The 15185-nt window shown below is 56.3% G+C and overlaps 3 protein-coding genes and 1 long non-coding RNA gene across 6 annotated transcripts; 1 reads left to right on the top strand and 3 right to left on the bottom strand.

Moving 5' to 3' along the window:
- Nucleotides 1–1847: 1847 nt before the first annotated feature.
- On the top strand, nt 1848–6987 carry LOC123790932 (uncharacterized). The gene is made up of 3 exons (XR_006779254.2): nt 1848–1961; nt 6122–6283; nt 6814–6987. It is a non-coding gene; the product is annotated as an uncharacterized LOC123790932 (long non-coding RNA).
- RING1 (ring finger protein 1) lies at nt 3541–8063 on the bottom strand. Its single transcript, XM_045795522.2, has 7 exons — nt 7297–8063; nt 7053–7190; nt 6111–6271; nt 5795–6010; nt 4698–5087; nt 4241–4514; nt 3541–3960 (listed from the first exon to the last, which is right to left on the bottom strand). Exons 2-7 carry the CDS (start codon nt 7128–7130, stop codon nt 3859–3861), a joined length of 1221 nt encoding a protein of 406 aa, XP_045651478.1. The 5' UTR covers nt 7131–7190; nt 7297–8063; the 3' UTR covers nt 3541–3858.
- A 1067-nt stretch (nt 8064–9130) lies between these two features.
- HSD17B8 (hydroxysteroid 17-beta dehydrogenase 8) lies at nt 9131–11354 on the bottom strand. 3 transcript variants are annotated; one of them, XM_045795529.2, is made up of 9 exons: nt 11262–11354; nt 10857–11074; nt 10642–10758; nt 10438–10530; nt 10250–10335; nt 10045–10129; nt 9792–9834; nt 9517–9591; nt 9131–9324 (listed from the first exon to the last, which is right to left on the bottom strand). In XM_045795529.2, exons 1-9 carry the CDS (start codon nt 11305–11307, stop codon nt 9308–9310), a joined length of 780 nt encoding a protein of 259 aa, XP_045651485.1. In that variant the 5' UTR covers nt 11308–11354; the 3' UTR covers nt 9131–9307. The 3 variants fall into 3 exon arrangements, with proteins under 3 accessions (XP_045651485.1, XP_045651484.1, XP_087714261.1); XM_045795528.2 differs by lacking the exon at nt 9792–9834; XM_087858135.1 differs by lacking the exon at nt 9131–9324 and having other exon boundaries at nt 9331–9591.
- Nucleotides 11355–11535: 181 nt separating this feature from the next.
- Nucleotides 11536–15167, bottom strand: SLC39A7 (solute carrier family 39 member 7). Its single transcript, XM_045795526.2, has 8 exons — nt 15040–15167; nt 14314–14728; nt 14055–14223; nt 13840–13893; nt 13537–13707; nt 13250–13390; nt 12844–13040; nt 11536–12402 (listed from the first exon to the last, which is right to left on the bottom strand). The coding sequence occupies exons 2-8, from the start codon at nt 14722–14724 to the stop codon at nt 12130–12132; spliced, it is 1416 nt and encodes a 471-aa protein (XP_045651482.1). The 5' UTR covers nt 14725–14728; nt 15040–15167; the 3' UTR covers nt 11536–12129.
- Between the last annotated feature and the right edge of the window lie 18 nt (nt 15168–15185).

The raw sequence follows: 15185 nt of genomic DNA, 5'->3' as shown, positions 1-15185 counted from the left end.
AGAGCCTTTCAGGCCGACGGCCTGGCTCTCTGCAGGAGGAAGCGGGAAGCAGACTGCAAGTGGAGCCCTCCCACTGGGAGAGTGGTGGGAGAAGAATCTGGAAAGATCGGCAGAGCCACATCTGACAGGGCTTAGAGGCCAGGTTAAGGACTTGGGTCCTTAACCTAAGATCAATGGGAAACCATTGAATGGGTTTAAGCAGGGTGCCTGAAACAATCAGATTTGCATTTCAAAAAGGCCTCTAACTCAGGTGTGCGGCGGGCAACGTAGTGGAGAAGGCCTCCAACCTTCAAGCTCTCCAACTACCGCAGTGACTCAGAGGAGAGCCAGATGGTCCATATGGTGGCCGGACCAGGGAAATGGAGGGATGGAGAAGAGGGACAGACTTGAGAGATACTGTAGTGGATACAACTGATCGGAGTAGAGGTGGATTCAGTACTGAGATGCTCGCCACACACACCTCTGCATCACATCCTTCAAAGGCAGGGGCCACATCATACGCCTGTTTGTAATACCCAGGTCCCAGAGCAGCCCCCGTTAGGTGGTGGACTCAATAGTACTTCCTGAAAAGGTGAAACTGACCAGCGGTCTCCCAAGTGATCCTTTTACATCGAAGGTTCTTTCATTCCTTCTTGCGCGTGTCGGTGATCAGCCTCTCCCTCCGATACATCTGTAGGGAGAACTCTGCCAAATTCTAAAGAGTATACCTTGCGGGTATGCAAGAACTAAGGCCTACCTTATCCTTTAACATGAATAGTAACAATAATCTTACTGTTAGCGTTGCCCAAGGGAGGAACTCCCCCAACAGAACTTTCTAAAAGGGTGAATGGTAACACCACCCTCCTCAGGGCCAGGCTGGGGCCGGAGGCGCCATCTGGAGGGGATGCTTCGGTGGAACTCCCTGCTGACCATTCAAAACCAGTTGCCCAGCACGAGAAGAGGACATTAAGCAAAAAATTTTGTGGACATGAAGTGCTTGTCTTGGAGCTTGACAACACGGGGGAAAGATACAAACTGAAGAACAGATGAGTGGTCTCCCCGGCGACATTTGTACCTGAAGGCGGTCCTAAGTTTTTCTGCGATGGCTCTTGTGGGTATTGTCTCACACGGTGCTCTCACCCCCGCGCTCAGACGCATGATCTGCTATGGTCTGGGGACTGAGAAGCCTGAGCAAGGGAAAAGTGGGAGATGGATGGGTAAGGGAAAGAGAGGCTCCTTTCCTCCTCACCCCTGCACCAAAGACTTTCTTCTTCCCTTTTCATCCATCCTGGCCCGGTCCCACCTCCTCTGTGAGGCCCTTCTCAACCGCCCTAAAGCTTCCCAGTGATCCCCCCCCCTCCAGAGGCGTGGAGCCGCTTCTGCATGGGGGGCCTTGCCGTTCACCCTGAGGACGGAGCTAATATTTACCGCACTGCTTCTCTGCTTCGGTGCACATCAGAATCACCGGGAGCGTTTGTTAAAACACAATGCTCCCCCTTCAGAGTTTCATGCGTAAGGTCCCGCCCTTTAGGTGGCAGGGTGAAGATTTACTCCCAGGTCTCCCTGACTCTAGTAACCTTTCTTTCTCTACCTTGCTCCTTTGCATAGTTAGTTATTCTGCATGTATCTAGTTCAACAAAATAATCAAGTTATTTTTTGTATACTTTGTATCTCTTGCTTTGCCTAACCTATATCTGTAGGCTTAACTGACAGCAGACTGAAGGATTTGGGGGAAATAACCCAGGGAAGCTCCCGGTGCAACAGAATCTGAGCTGCCCCCCACCCCACAACACCTCCTTCTCCCAGCACTAGGGAAGGAGAACACCTGGTCCAGGAGGGTAGTTGTTTCTCCTTCCTGCGCGGGTAAGGGAGACGCCTAGGGCAACCGTTTGGTATGTCTGCCACATGATGTCTCCGAAATAAACAGACACATCTTCCAAGTTCAGTCATGGAGGTAGCAGAGAGGGGACAGCGGCAGAAATGTGAGAAGTGGAGAGAAGGGGAGGGTGGGATGGTGTTGACTGGGGAGCCGAGGAGGAATAGAGGGGCCATGGGAGGGAAGATACAGGGACCAGGGGTAGCTGGCTGTTCCAGGGTTAAGGGAGAGGGCGGGGAACAGAGACAGAAGAGGCTACAGGTCGGTCAGGCCTGGAGAGAACGAGTAAAGGGAGCGGGTGACGCTCCTTGCAGCCCCTGGAACCAGAAGAGAAGCCGGGTTCATTCCGGACTCTCCAATATCCACCTCGGTATCCTTCCCGACTCCTCCGCGTCCGTTTCTCTCTCTCTCTCTGAAATTCCGGGAGCAACGCCCACCTTCCTCCCACCCCAACGTCCCGGGAGCGCCGCAGCCGCTGGATGCCTGGGGTTGGAAAGGAGGGCAGCCAGGATCAAGGGTTCTGGGGAGCGGGTATAGAAAGCGGCTCCTGCAAGGGTGAAGTGGGTGTTGTCTATTTCGGCAGGGCAAGAGGGCTCTGGGGGTGAGGTCCAGGCCGCCTGGTCTGTGGGACTTGCGTGGGCGGGAAGGTGACCCTGAGTCGGTATTGAAGGTACTAGGCATCAGGGGAAAAAACGAGAAATCCCAAGCGTGGGATGGGGTGCCCTTGGGTCTGTGGATCACACCGAGAGGCTGACTCCTCTGCCAGCGGGGCAGAGAACTGAGGGAGCCGCAGGAATTTGGGGCGGATCGGGGTGGGGGAGCGAAGGGCAACGGAAACAGGAAGTGAGGGGCAGAGAGGCTGAGGGGGGGGGGCATAGAGGGAGCATCAGTTACTCCGGGAGAGGCGAGTCTTCCTCCCCTACCCCCGCACAGCACGGGACGCGGCGCGCAGCCGAGCAGCTCTATACCCCGGACCCGAGCTTGGGGCCCGGCCCGCCCACGCAACTCGAGGCCGGGAGCTAGCGGTGGCTTCGCTTGAGGCCCCCAGCCCTCTGCTCTCGGCCGCAGCCTGACCAGGAGCAGAACTAGACCTCCTGTGCGGCCCTCCCTCCACTCAGCCCGCGGCTCGGCGGGCACTGGCTCCCGCACTCCTGGGAACTGTAGTCCCTGGCCTTGCCCGCCTTCTTTGGGAAGCGGCCGGGATGTCCAGCAGGGGGGTTGTCGCAGTCCTCTCCACGTCCCTCCCTCCTGTCTTTCCAGCTATAGAAACCGGCTTCTTGCAGTGATGAGGAATTACTCTGCTTCCAAACATCACGGTCCCCTTAGCATCTACAAACGTGCCTTACTCTCTTGAGTCACTTTCCCACTTTCCCTTTGATACTGAAACCCTGGATTTCAGCCTGGGCGATTCAGGTTTTAGGAGGCAGGTTTGAGATCTGACTTGAGACGCCCCTCAGCTCTTCACCCTGTCTCTCCCAGCTTCACAGATGTTCCCCATGATTTTCGTACATATTTGTTGACTGGGGTTCAGAAAATTGGGATTTACACACCATGAATAACCTTTGACATTTCCTCCCCATTTCCAAGGCTGATTTCCACATGATTTCCAGGCTTGTCTCCCCAATCTTTGTTTTGTTTTTGCCCTTCTCGTATACCCCTGATAAACAGAGACACAGAACTGCAGGTTTCAAAGAGGAAAAGAAGCAAATTTGTTGTTGGTAGGAGGGCATGAAGGGGAGGGTTCTTCACCTTCCCCAACATCTTGTATAGATGGGAGGTTGAGGGGGGGCAATAGAAAAGGCAGTAGATGGGGGCGCATGCCCCGCTCTGTACAATATAGAAGAATCTGATATAGATACTTTGTATAAAAGCCACTTGTCCTCATTTGTGTCCTCTTGCTGGCTAGCTGGGTTGGGGGAGCACTGGGGGACAAAGAAGCTGGGGGGGGGCCAGGACACAGGGACACCCCATGGTCCCCATCCTCTGGCTGTCCCCTTGTGGGGTCACTTTGGATCCTTGGTGGGGGCATAGCAGAGCTCCAGTGGCCGGGACACCTTCCAGAACTTCTCATTCACCAGTTCCAGGGTCAGTGAGCCATTCAGTGTCTACACAGGGGTTGGAAGAGAGAGAGGCAGGGTAAGAAAAAAGAAAGTTGGAGAATAAGGCAGAAAGTGACCAAGGGAGGAAAAAAGAAAGAGTAATAAAAGAGATGGGGCAAGGCAAAGTAGGGGCATAGGGAGTGGTGGGGGAGGAGACAGAGATGAGAGATGCATAGGGAGAGAGGAGGGTGGGCCAGTTAGAAGGTCAGGATCCATGGTTGTGTGTGGCCCCAGGCCACCCTCCCCACCTCTCCCCTCTTACAGCACTGCCCTCAGAGGCTCTCACCGTGAAAGCTCCACCCCCAGGGGCGATGTAGATGGTGTACTGCTTTTCGCTGACACCTTCCAGACTGGGCAAGGCAGGCTCCTCTGGGCCGTCACCTCCTCCGGTACCCCCACCCTCCCCACCACCCCCATCAGGTCCCGCGGCATCAGAGGCGCCCCCTCCAGGCCCTCCTGGCTCCCCGGCCTCTTGCTGCTGCCTCCGCTCAAGGGCAATGCGCAGGGCCAAGTACTTGGAAAGATGGTCCACTGTGGCATTCCCAGTTGTCTTCACATACCTGAAGCGGGAAAGAGGGCAGGTTTAGGGCACAGAAAGCCTTAAATGGACAAGGGAAGTAGGGGACTTTCCAACAGGGCCTCTGGGTTAGGATTTCTTGCTGGGTCTGGGTGAAGCCCACTTCGGGTGGAAGTCTATGTGGTCTCTGGTTTCTCAGAGGTCAGGGGAAAGACAGGGCTCTCACCTAGTCTGGCAGTATTCTCCCTTCTCCACGAGCAGGGGGTGGGGCCGGAACACGAGCTCAATTTCTCCACCTGGCTCCGGGGGACTGGGGGCCCCAGGAGGGCTTGGGGGGCCTAGGGTTCCCCCTCCCAAGGTCCCTCCCCGGTCACCAGAGTCTTCGGAACCGGCGCCCCCACCCACCCCACCAGTGCCACCTCCCCCTGTCCCTACACTGCTCCCCCCTGCGCCCCCACCACGGGGTCGCTTGGGAGCAGGGCCTGGGGCAGAGTCAGGGGCGGAGTCTGAGCTCACATCCTCTCCATCCCCCTCTCCCTCCCCAGGCTCTCCTTCCCCCCCACTCATCGTGGTGGTCTGATCTGACCCGGGCATCGGCCGCCTCACACGCTGGGCCCTGTAGAAGCAAGTGGTTGAGGTTAGAAAGCACCAAGGATAAGGGGTTTAGACTATAAACTTATGAGAGAACAAGAGATCAGGGAAATCTTACTGATGACACCTAATATTTATTAAACACTAACTACTTGCCAAGCACACTGCTAAGTATTTTGCACTGATTGCCTCACATAGTACAAATCCTAGAAGCAGGTGATTATATTCTATTTATGGTTGAGGACCGAGGCTTAGAGAGGTGAAATAACTTGTTTGCAATCACAGCCTCTCCTCATGGACTCCAAGAACCTGTAGCATAGGTTTGTAGAAATGCAGAATTTCAGGCCCAACTCCAGACGTATTGAATTAGAATTTGCATTTTTAACAAGGCCCGCAGGTAATCTGGATTCCTATTAAAGACTGAGCAATGCTAGCTTAGGAGGTCAGTTAATTCCCAGCGGTGTGAATCCAGAGTTTATGCTCAAAATCACTCCACTGCTCTAACTTCTAGAAAGTTAGAGGGCGAGCTATTTCCTTCTTAAGAATAGTAGTGCCAGGTGCTAACTAAGAAGCTGAAGTTTCTGTCTCTGATGTCCAGGCTTCGACAATCAGGCTGTGGTTAGCTATTGCGACACTAAGGCTTAGAGCTGGCAGGCAGCAAAGACAGCGCCAGGAGTCTGACCCACACATCTGTCCTGCCAGCCCAGCTACCGCCTCTCTCCCGGCCCGAACCTGTGCATGGCCTGCATGCGCAGCCCCTCCTCAATGCTGGAGCTCAGTGCCTGCTGGTTGTGCAGGCGGCTGAGGCGGATGAGCACCCGGTCTTGGTGGGCCTCGTATTCCTCCCGGCTGGGATAGATCTTAGAGATCAGGGCATCGAAGTTGGGGTCTGGCCGCAGAGACCGCTTGGATACCAGCTTCTTGCGGCAGGTAGGGCACTCCTTGTTCCTGGGGTGGGAGAGAGGAGGCCCTGAACAGTCAGTCGCCAGGGCATTGAGGCCCCAATTCTGGACCCTTCACCCCATCTCAAACACATCCCTCCTGTTACCCGCTCCGCAGGGCGGTGACAATGCAGTCCGAGCAGAATCGGTGGAGGCACTCCTTGGTGGTCATTGTATTCTTCAGCATGTCCAGGCAGATGGGGCACATGAGCTCTGAATGCAGTGACCGAGGGGAGACCGCAATCTCTGTGCCATCCATGATGGCTTCCTGGAGGCATCGGTGAGTGGAGATGTGATGGTGGGTTGGGGGGAAAGGGGTTTTAGAAATAAGTGGTCCATGGAATGGGAATTTTGAAAAATACAGTGAAATAGCAGAATCTGGGGACCCCATGTTGGCCACTTGAGGAAGATGGTAATTCTGAGAGGAGCTTTGACTTGGGAGAGAATGGAAAACAGAAAGGATTAGCGCCCATTAACTAGAAGTAGGAGCTTCACAACAGGAGGATCTGAGGTGTGGCGAGAGGTCTGGGGGTGGGGGTGACACAGATTTGGAGTTTGGGGAGGACTGTTTCAACAGAATTTCTGAAAGTGTGGTCCAGGTTCGACCTGTATCAGAATCCCCTAGGGTACTTACTTAAAATGCAGACTCTGGGACCCCATCTCATTATCGTATCAGAATGTTGGGGGGTGGGGGAAGACGGAGAGGCTCCATTTTTAATAAACTTGGGAGGAAAGTCTTATGTGCACTTAGGAAGGAACAGTGAGCTGAGGAACAGTGAAGGTAATTTCTGTCTGTTTACTATCTTTCAGAGGAAGGCAGTCATACTTGCCCTAAGGCTGTGGCACTAGCTGATGTGAGGATTAAATGAGATAAATGTGAAGTGCTTGGAAAAGATTAAGGTGATTCAAAGGTAGGGCCGAGGGAGTCTGTGACATGGGGCAGGGTCCGCAGAATAGGGCAAAAAATGGAAAAGAGGCGGTGGGATGGGGTCTGTGGATTGAAAGGTTTGGGGAAGGAGAGTAAGCTGTGAAGGGAGGGTCCCTGTCACCTGCGGGGTCCGGTGGAGCTCATACAGACTCAGTTCCCACGTTTTGCTGGCATTCTGGGCATTCGCCGGCGTCGTCATGGTGACCGGGCACGGACCCCCACTAGGGCTCCGCAGCGGTGGAGGAGGAGGAGAGGTAGGCTGGGGAGAGGGAGAAGGGGGAAGGGGTGTTAGGGGGGCCGCCCTCGCGCAGACCCCGCCCCTCCGGTGGCTCCCCCCACCCCCCTCGCGCCGCGCTGCCCCTCACCCGGCTCCAGCCGTCCGCGCCCCCGTTGCCGCAGCGCCTCTCCCTGGGCCCGGGCTCCCAGCCCCAGTTCGCTCGGTCCGCAGCTGCTGCTCAGACAGCAGCTCCCGCCGCCGCCGCCGCCATGGCCCGGGCGCTGGGGCTCTACGTCACTTCCGTCTGTCCCTCCACTACACCCCCCCACCCCCGCCAGCGGAGACGTCACCCGCCGCTCGGGGCTCGGGTGGAACGCGACGTGGGCGCCCGGGTACCCCGCCTTCGGGACGCGCCTGTAGAGCCGGCGTCTCCGGAGTCCCGAGCTACGTGGGGACCCCTGGGTCCCAATCCCCGGGCCGGCACCGTCGCGCTGCCAACCTTAGCCACAGTTCCCTTCCCGAGGTCCCCACCCGGGGCCTCCGCTCCGGAGGGCGGGGCCTGGGATCTTTTGGACCCCGGGAGGGGACAGAAGGGTTGGAAAAGGGGCCACCTCCCCCACTCCGCGTCCCCTAGCGGCTCTGGGGAACAGCTGCCCCCCTCCCCACAACTTCTCCGTAACCCCAGCCCGGCATTCGGGGAGGGGAGGAGAAGGGAGGGGGGAAGGCTGCAAAGGATCCTCGGCCGCTTCAGTCTTCCAGTCCTGTGAATGCAACTAAATCCGGATGAGCCCGGGATTCCCCTTACCACCCTGGGGACTTGCTCCACCCTCCGCTTTGGCTCTCCCTTGACCCTCCGACCCGCTCTCCCCTCGAGGTTTGGGGGCGGCGGCTCGGGACGTCCAGACTCAACTCTCGGCCAGAGCCATAGACTCGAGAATTGCGTTTGGACAATCAAGAGCCGCGGCCCGGGGCGGGGGAGGGAGGCGCACGGGAGGAACGGGGGAATGGAGACACCACGCGGAAGCAGGGACACACACACACAAGATGGGGCCCCTATAGGGGAGGGGGTGTGCGTCTGTGGGTGGGTGGGGGCACAAGGGGCAGAATGTCTGGAGTGGGAAGCGGGCAGGAGCCTCCTCCAGGACTTTCCAGTAAAGGAAGGGGACGGGGAGGAAAGAGAAGAGGAAGGGGCAGAGCGATCCCCCATTGAGGGCAGGGGATGAGATGGGGGGGGGGCGGAGGTAGTGGTGGAAAGAGACCGTGGTGGGCGTCCTGTCTCCTCCAGCCTGAGCTGGGGTTCCCGGACTTGGGCTGCAGCTGCCAGGGGGTAGCCTGTTTCTGGGACAAGGCAGCAGTGGGTCCCCTCGCCCCCTCCCCCAGTTCCCCCCTACTTCCCTGTCCTCTCCTTCAGTCCGTGGCCAGTCCTTATGTGGGCTCCAGAGTCGATTAGCGCGGACCCCCTCCCCTTCCTCCTCCTCCTCCCAGCCCCCTCCCTTCTGCTCTCCTCCAGCCCCTTTCATCGGCTGGTCCATTCCCCTAATCCTGGCCCCCTCCCCTAATCCCCCCACCCGACCCCAGGCCGGCTGCAGCTATTGTAAGGTGGAGAGAAAGGGGAGGGGGGATTCAGAGAAGGGAGAGGGGTGGGGGAGGGCCACCTGTTCCAAGACCCCCTCCCAAGGCCAGACTGGACACTGGGATGGGGCCATGAACAAACCACCCTTGGGGACCGTAAGGACCCAGGGAACTGGGGGGAGGGGATTGGGGCTGCAGGACCAGTGGAAGGGGGTGGGGCAGAGACCCCCTCCCTCTAAAAAGACCCAGAGTGTCACGCATACACAGTGACACACACTCTCTCCTCTCACACCCGGCGGCGGGGGTTGCCCTGGGAGACCAGGCAGTGAAAGGGAACAATCCTTCGGGAAAGGGAAAGGAGGGGGAGGTGGGAAAGGGTCTGAGGGCTTAGACACAAGAAGAACCGGAGGTGGCAGGGAAGAGGATTTGGAATTTATTAGGGTCACAAGCACCCCTGCCTCCCATATTCAGCATTCCAGAGCCATACACTGCCACCCCTTTTGTAGCCTGGGAACTCAGAGTCCTCATCAGCAGGAGGCCCGGTGGAGTGGTGGGGGAGTGAGCAGAGTCCAGGGTCCGTGAGGCAGTTACATGAAAAGACCTCCTGGGAGGGGCAGAAACATTTGGACAGATGCATAGGTGGAGACAAATGGGCTGGGGGGGGGCGCCCACTTCGGTCCCTCGCCCATGGGAACTTCTGCTCTTCCCGCAGTGGCTCCAGACTCCCTTCACTTGCATTCTCCTATCATCTGGGTTCCACTTCTCTGCCCTCTCCCTCCCCATGATGGCCTCATACCAGTGACTTCCACTGAGGCCCCTGTGATGTATCCACTGTCTTCAGATGCCAAGAATGCAACCACATCTGCCACATCTATGGGAATGATGGGGAGAAGGCAGAATTCTACTCACTCTCATGGACCCAAAGTCATCACCTCCCACCAGAACCCCTCCTCACCAACACACACACTCCATCCACCAATCCTAGTGAAATCCTCTCAGATACCACAGACTTGGGGATCTCTTCATTCAGGCCCCCTCCTCCCTAGGGCCTCCTCCTCACTCAGTGCTCACCCTCAGGATCCCCCATATGTCCCATCGGGATCATTCCAATCACCTGTAAGAAAATACTCATAAATGGGTGAAAGTTTCTTTTATGGAATTTTTTTTTTTGTAGGCTGAGTCTGTGACCCTTTTTCCTTTTGCCTCCTTTCCTTGTACACTTATTGAATATCTACTATTTGCCAGGCCCTGTGCCCAGATTCTCTCTGAAGCCCAGAGAGATTGTGTATCTGAATGATTCTGCCCTCTACCCACAGCCTCCTACCTTGTCCAGCACTTGCTGTGGCACTTTCTGTGTCATGGGTGTTGTAATGAACCCCGGGAGGACAGAGTTACAGCGGATCCCATGTCTGTGGAAGGGAGAGTGGCTGCTGACTCTGGAGAGCACTGAGCACTGACCTGCCCCCCTCCCCCAGACCTCCCACATGCTTCAGCAAATCCCTCTGTATCCCCAGGGGTGTCTGACCAACCGTCCAAGCTCCCGAGCCGCAGTCTGAGTCAGCCCAATCACTCCAGCCTTGGATGCTGCGTAGTTTGTCTGTCCCATGTTCCCCACCTATAGGTGAGTCAGAGATTTGGGATGAGTCAGGAGTCCCAAGGAGGGGCTCTCCTTTCTATGTCCAACTAGCTGGCTAACCTCATCCCAACTCAATCTGACCTTCCCTGTGATGCTACTGATGTTGATGATGGACCCATGGCAACCACTGGACACCAGGGCTTGGGCTGCAGCCTGAGTGACTAGAAAGATGCCCTGGTGAGGAAAGAGTAACAAGGCAGAAAGGATTAGCTGGGGTGACAGTCTTCTTCCAGCTCCCTCCCCCAGGCTGGCAGAGCCAGAAGTCACAGGTTCAGAGGTCGCCACCTTGAGATTGACAGCTATGACTCTGTCCCAGTCATCCTCAGACATGTGGAGCAGAAACTCATCCCTGGTGATCCCCGCACAGGACACAACGACAGATGGCGGGCGAGAAAAGCAGGCCTACGGAAGGGGGCGGTTACACACCAAAACCCAAGTAGAGCCCGGGCAGTGGAGGCAATGTCGGCTCTTTAAAGAGGGCGAGGTCCTGTCGCGTTCACCTGTACTTGTTCCAGCAGGCACCTGACCGCCCCGGCTTCAGACACGTCAGCCTGGAAGGCGGCGTGGGCCCCGCCGGGCGCCACCTCCTCGCTCCCCTGCCCGCCCAGCAGGCACACCGTCTCGCATGCCGCCGCCCTATCCAAGTCGCAAGCGGCCACGGTGGCCCCCTCTCTGGCCAGGCGCACACTGACGGCCCGGCCGATGCCGCTACCTGCGCCTGAGGTGAAAGAGAACACGCGGGAGGGGGGACACGGGAGGAGTGGGCAAGGGTCAGACGTCAACAGGGTGCAAAGTTAGTAAAATATGGACCGGGGACCAGAGGTCACAGCGCCTGTAGACGCCGAGGGCGCGCCCCCGACAGCACTCCGGCATCCCAACCCGCCCGGGGATGGTATCCCCTCAACCTGTGACCAGGGCCAGCGCGGAGCGGAGCCTGAGCTGAGACGCCATGTCCGGCGGTGGGCGGGCAGGCACACAGCACTGAGCCAATCCTAGCGCAGAGGGGGCGTGGCAGGAGCAAAGCCGCGCCAATCTAAGCTAGGCCAGCGTTGGGCCATCCGCAGCCACCAGCACAGGCTGACCTCCCACCATGGGGGCAGGGCCAGTCACCACCACTTGGGGGCCTGGGGAGTGGGAAGATGAGGGGCCCCCATTCTTCCAAAAAAGACAAAGACCGCGTATGGGGTGGATGATCCGACGACTTTATTTCCGGTCACCACCCCTACCCCTCGATTCAAACAGTGATATCAAAAGAATAGAAAAAAGAAATCAGGCCAGGAGATTAGCAACCCACCTCCCCCCTCAATCACTCCCCAATCAGGACACACGATTGATGTTTAATTGATGTATATCCCCGACTCTTCCAGCTCTGACTTCCACCAACAGGTGGGAGGGGGAGGGGGGCCTTGGAAGAAACCTGTGTGTGGTAGCTTGGTCCTCTGAAAACAGGTTCGGTAGGGTACACGGCATAGGCTGTCATCACCCCCTCTCTTTTCCAGCCTTCTTCATGGCCCCATTTAGCCCCCAAACCCAACAACATGGTCAGCACATGACTAACACTATGGTCCCTCTGACTTCTCACTCTCACTTCTGCAGCTCCTGTAAGACTGCAAAATCTTAATGGCCCTAATGCCAAAGTCACCACTTCCCTAGGATACAACTTCCTTTGGCAGATGTACCTGGCCAGGGCCCCCAACCTCCACAGACCCCTGACCTGGAGGACTTAAGAGGCTAGAGGTTTGGGGCTGGGGTGGGGGCCATTTACCCCACCTCTCACTCGAGGTGGGCTATCAGCACCATCATGACAACTCCCCCCAGCAGTCCCAGCACCTCCAGAAGTGACTGCAATGGTGATGCCTCCCTCAACAGCTCAGGCAACACGGACACCGTTGCTACGTAGATAAAGCCACCTGCAGTGAATGGCAGAACCCAGCCAGGACCTGTACCACCGGCAACTTCACTGCCCACTGCCCCTCCTTCAGTTAGGAGGGCACAGGCTGTGCCTGCCAGCGCCCCTATTGCCGTCAGTAGTTGCAGACGCATCGCCTGGTGGGCAGAAAAGACAGAAAGGTACTCAACAACATCTAAAGATGGTCAGTGGTTAGGCATGTCTCGTGGCGTATAGGTATATATGGGCAGGATGCATGTCTTTGGGGACTAAAGGCTAAGGCAAAAACAAGAGGATCTAGAATAGACGCTTTCTGAAAAATCTTAAAATATCAAAAAGGTCCTTCCTACAGACCTTCTGATTGAGTAGATTACAGTGACAGACCCTCATAAACCATTCAGATGGTTTGTGGACCATAGTTCAAGAAATATTCAGCCACAGGGCAAAGAAACAGAATTTCTTCCCCCTCATTTCTGGACGAGTTGTTGTTCGTAACAGTACAGCTTGTTGGGAACTAAGGAGAGGTGATTGTGGGTTTTGGGCGGGTGAGCAGGAAGTAGAGTTTGAGGCAATCATGTCTGATGCACATCATCACCAACCTGCTTTTTGCTGCACCCAGACTGGACCAGGATGGCAAAGTCCCCAACTTCATGGGGCACTTCGTGTAGCAGGACAGTCATTGTGGTCAGGATCCCTAGCCCCCGACCTCCTCTAAATGAAGCACCAATGGCCAGACCATCTGTGAAGTTGTGTGCCAGGTCAGCAGCCAGATTCAGGTATCCTGATACACGTAGGTCTTGTACAAGTGGAAAGGAAGACAAAATGATTACAGACATCTATCACTCCTAATTCCAGCCCTGGTCAGCCACTATCACATCTCCCCTCAGAGATCACTTCATACCCAGCCCCTTCAGATTTCCCAGACACCTGCCATTACCCACAGTGCACATTCCATGTGAAACATGATATCCCTTGCCCAAGTTTATCAATAACCCAGGCCCTCACCTGAACCTGTTTTTTCTTCTTCAGAATTCTGAGGTCTCACCGGGCCATCTTTGAGCCCTGTGCTTCCTCCTTTCCTCTTCCGAGGCCCACCTGCTTCCTTTTCTTCTTCCTCTGAGCTCTGTTTCTCCTTTGAAGGACGCTCTGAGGGTAGAAGTTGGTAAGAGTGGAGAACAGAGATCTCCAAAAATGTCCTCAAAAGGGAAGTCCCCTCCCACCCAAGAGCCATAGCATGAGGGGATTCTGAGGCAGGCAAGGTGCTTTTTAAGAAAACTTGTTCCTGGACTTACCCTGTTTTCCATGCCCATGACTTCCCCGTGTGTGACCATGAGCATGTCCATGCCCATGTCCATGACTGTGTCCATGTCCTCCTTTCACATGTCTCACAAATTTCTCCACCACAAGAAAGGCAACAATTCCACTGAGGACCCACAATCCCACAGACAGAATGGGGCCCTGGCCTGGAAATAAAGGCACTGAGACATTAAGGGAGATGTGGATTCCAGACTCCTCTTCCCCAAGTGCGGGAGGAGAATAGGGAGGGAAAGACCTTCCCCAACATCCCAACACATCTCCATCTACCCCTTCCTCACCACTGTGAGAGTGTCCATGTCCAGGCTGCTCCAGATGGTGGTGAGAATGAGGTTCTAGAAAAAGGGTGAGGAAAGGTCAAATGAGAGAATACCCTGCCCAAGTGGCATGCATTTGGTGGAATATTGGAAAGTCAGGGATGACAAAGGGGAAAGAACCCTTTTGCTCAAAAAATAAAACATAGTAAGATTTGCAGTAGTGGCCAAAGATCACTTACCCAGGGCATGAGGGATGAGGTGCAGAAAGGCATCTCCCAAGAGCCCACCTGAAGCAAAACTGAGCAAGATCTGGAGCAGAGAGCGATGCCGGGGGGAGTTTGATTCCACAGGAATAAGGAAGAGGACAAAAAATGGAGCTGCAGAGATCAGAACTGTGGCCCCCAGTGCCTGGTGAGGGGAGAGTCAGGGGTCAAGAGGTGCGGGGTTTCCCAACAATCCAGAACCGGCCCCTCTCTCCCCCATCCCCTGGGGACTCACATAGGCCCAGAGAGTGACAGTGTCCAGGTCCTGCTTGATGCCTGGAGCCCCAGACTCCCCAAAGCCTCCATGGCTGTGCTCATGGTCATGTCCATGCCCTCTGTGGTAGAGGTTCTCATGTGATTGGCCATGGCTATGGCCATGGTGCAAATCCTCATGTGAATGTCCATGTTCGTGACCGTGGGTATGCCCGTGCCAGATGCTCTCGTGAGTGTGGCCATGGCCATGGGCATGGCTGTGTCCATGGTGGAAATCCTCATGTGAGCGCCTGTGGCTGTGGCCATGGAAGTCCTCGTGCAGGTCCTCGTGCAGGTCGCCATGACCCCCGTGTCCGGCCACTAGCAGCCCCAAGGCCGCCCAGGTCAGCAGTCCCACGGCCACCCAGTGGGGGGCCCCCAGGCCTCTGGCCATCACGCTGACCAGAGGGACAGAGACAGTGACTCCACTTGACCCTCAACTCTACACCTATGAGGGGTCAGCTTTACTCCGTTCGTGCCCTCCGTCCACTTCTATGGGCCGCTACCCAATTCTGCTCTGTCCCCACCCACATTGTTCCCAAGACTCGGTCTCTTTATCTCAACCCCCCTCCCGGATATAGGGCCCCCGGGACACCACTCTAGGCTTTGAGCCTCTACTTTACGGACTCTCTGGGCCCTAGTCTCTATGATCCACTAGGTAGTGGAAAAGGCCTGGAAAGGACGGTAGGGTAAGGCAGGGAGTTCTCACCGGCTTCGGGATCCTCTCCTTTCCCGGTTTGCTCGGACGTGGCAGTCCCCGCCTCTGGCTCCCGCGAGAACAGGAAATTCCGTTCCACCTCTGTCCGGATACCTTTACCAATATGGCGGCACTCTGGTGGCGGCCCAGCCGCCCTG

This window comes from Ursus americanus, chromosome 32 (genome assembly GCF_024610735.1).
Source record: "Ursus americanus isolate L20-20 chromosome 32, mUrsAme1.1.p, whole genome shotgun sequence".
Classification (NCBI taxonomy): Eukaryota; Metazoa; Chordata; class Mammalia; order Carnivora; family Ursidae; genus Ursus; species Ursus americanus.
Note: the sequence above shows the minus strand (reverse complement) of the source record. Positions and strands in the feature narration are given on the sequence as shown.

Bases quoted from the DNA above. Each gene is read 5' to 3' on its own strand.
- RING1 (XM_045795522.2), bottom strand. From the start codon at position 7,130: ATGACGACGCCGGCGAATGCCCAGAATGCCAGCAAAACGTGGGAACTG. The intron at 4,515-4,697 runs GTGAGAGCCCTG...TTCCCGCTTCAG, and splicing joins GGAGAATACTGCCAGACTAG to GTATGTGAAGACAACTGGGA. The intron at 3,961-4,240 runs GTGAGAGCCTCT...ACCCCTGTGTAG, and splicing joins CTGGGGGTGGAGCTTTCACG to ACACTGAATGGCTCACTGAC.
- HSD17B8 (XM_045795528.2), bottom strand. From the start codon at position 11,307: ATGGCGTCTCAGCTCAGGCTCCGCTCCGCGCTGGCCCTGGTCACAG. The intron at 10,130-10,249 runs GTTGGTCAGACA...TCCCTTCCACAG, and splicing joins GCGGCTCGGGAGCTTGGACG to ACATGGGATCCGCTGTAACT. The intron at 9,325-9,516 runs GTATGAGGCCAT...TGCCCCTCCCAG, and splicing joins GGCCTCAGTGGAAGTCACTG to GAGGTCTTTTCATGTAACTG.
- SLC39A7 (XM_045795526.2), bottom strand. From the start codon at position 14,724: ATGGCCAGAGGCCTGGGGGCCCCCCACTGGGTGGCCGTGGGACTGCTG. The intron at 14,224-14,313 runs GTGAGTCCCCAG...TCCCCTCACCAG, and splicing joins CTGTCACTCTCTGGGCCTAT to GCACTGGGGGCCACAGTTCT. The intron at 13,041-13,249 runs GTGAGGGCCTGG...CACTTGTACAAG, and splicing joins AGAAGAAAAAACAGGTTCAG to ACCTACGTGTATCAGGATAC.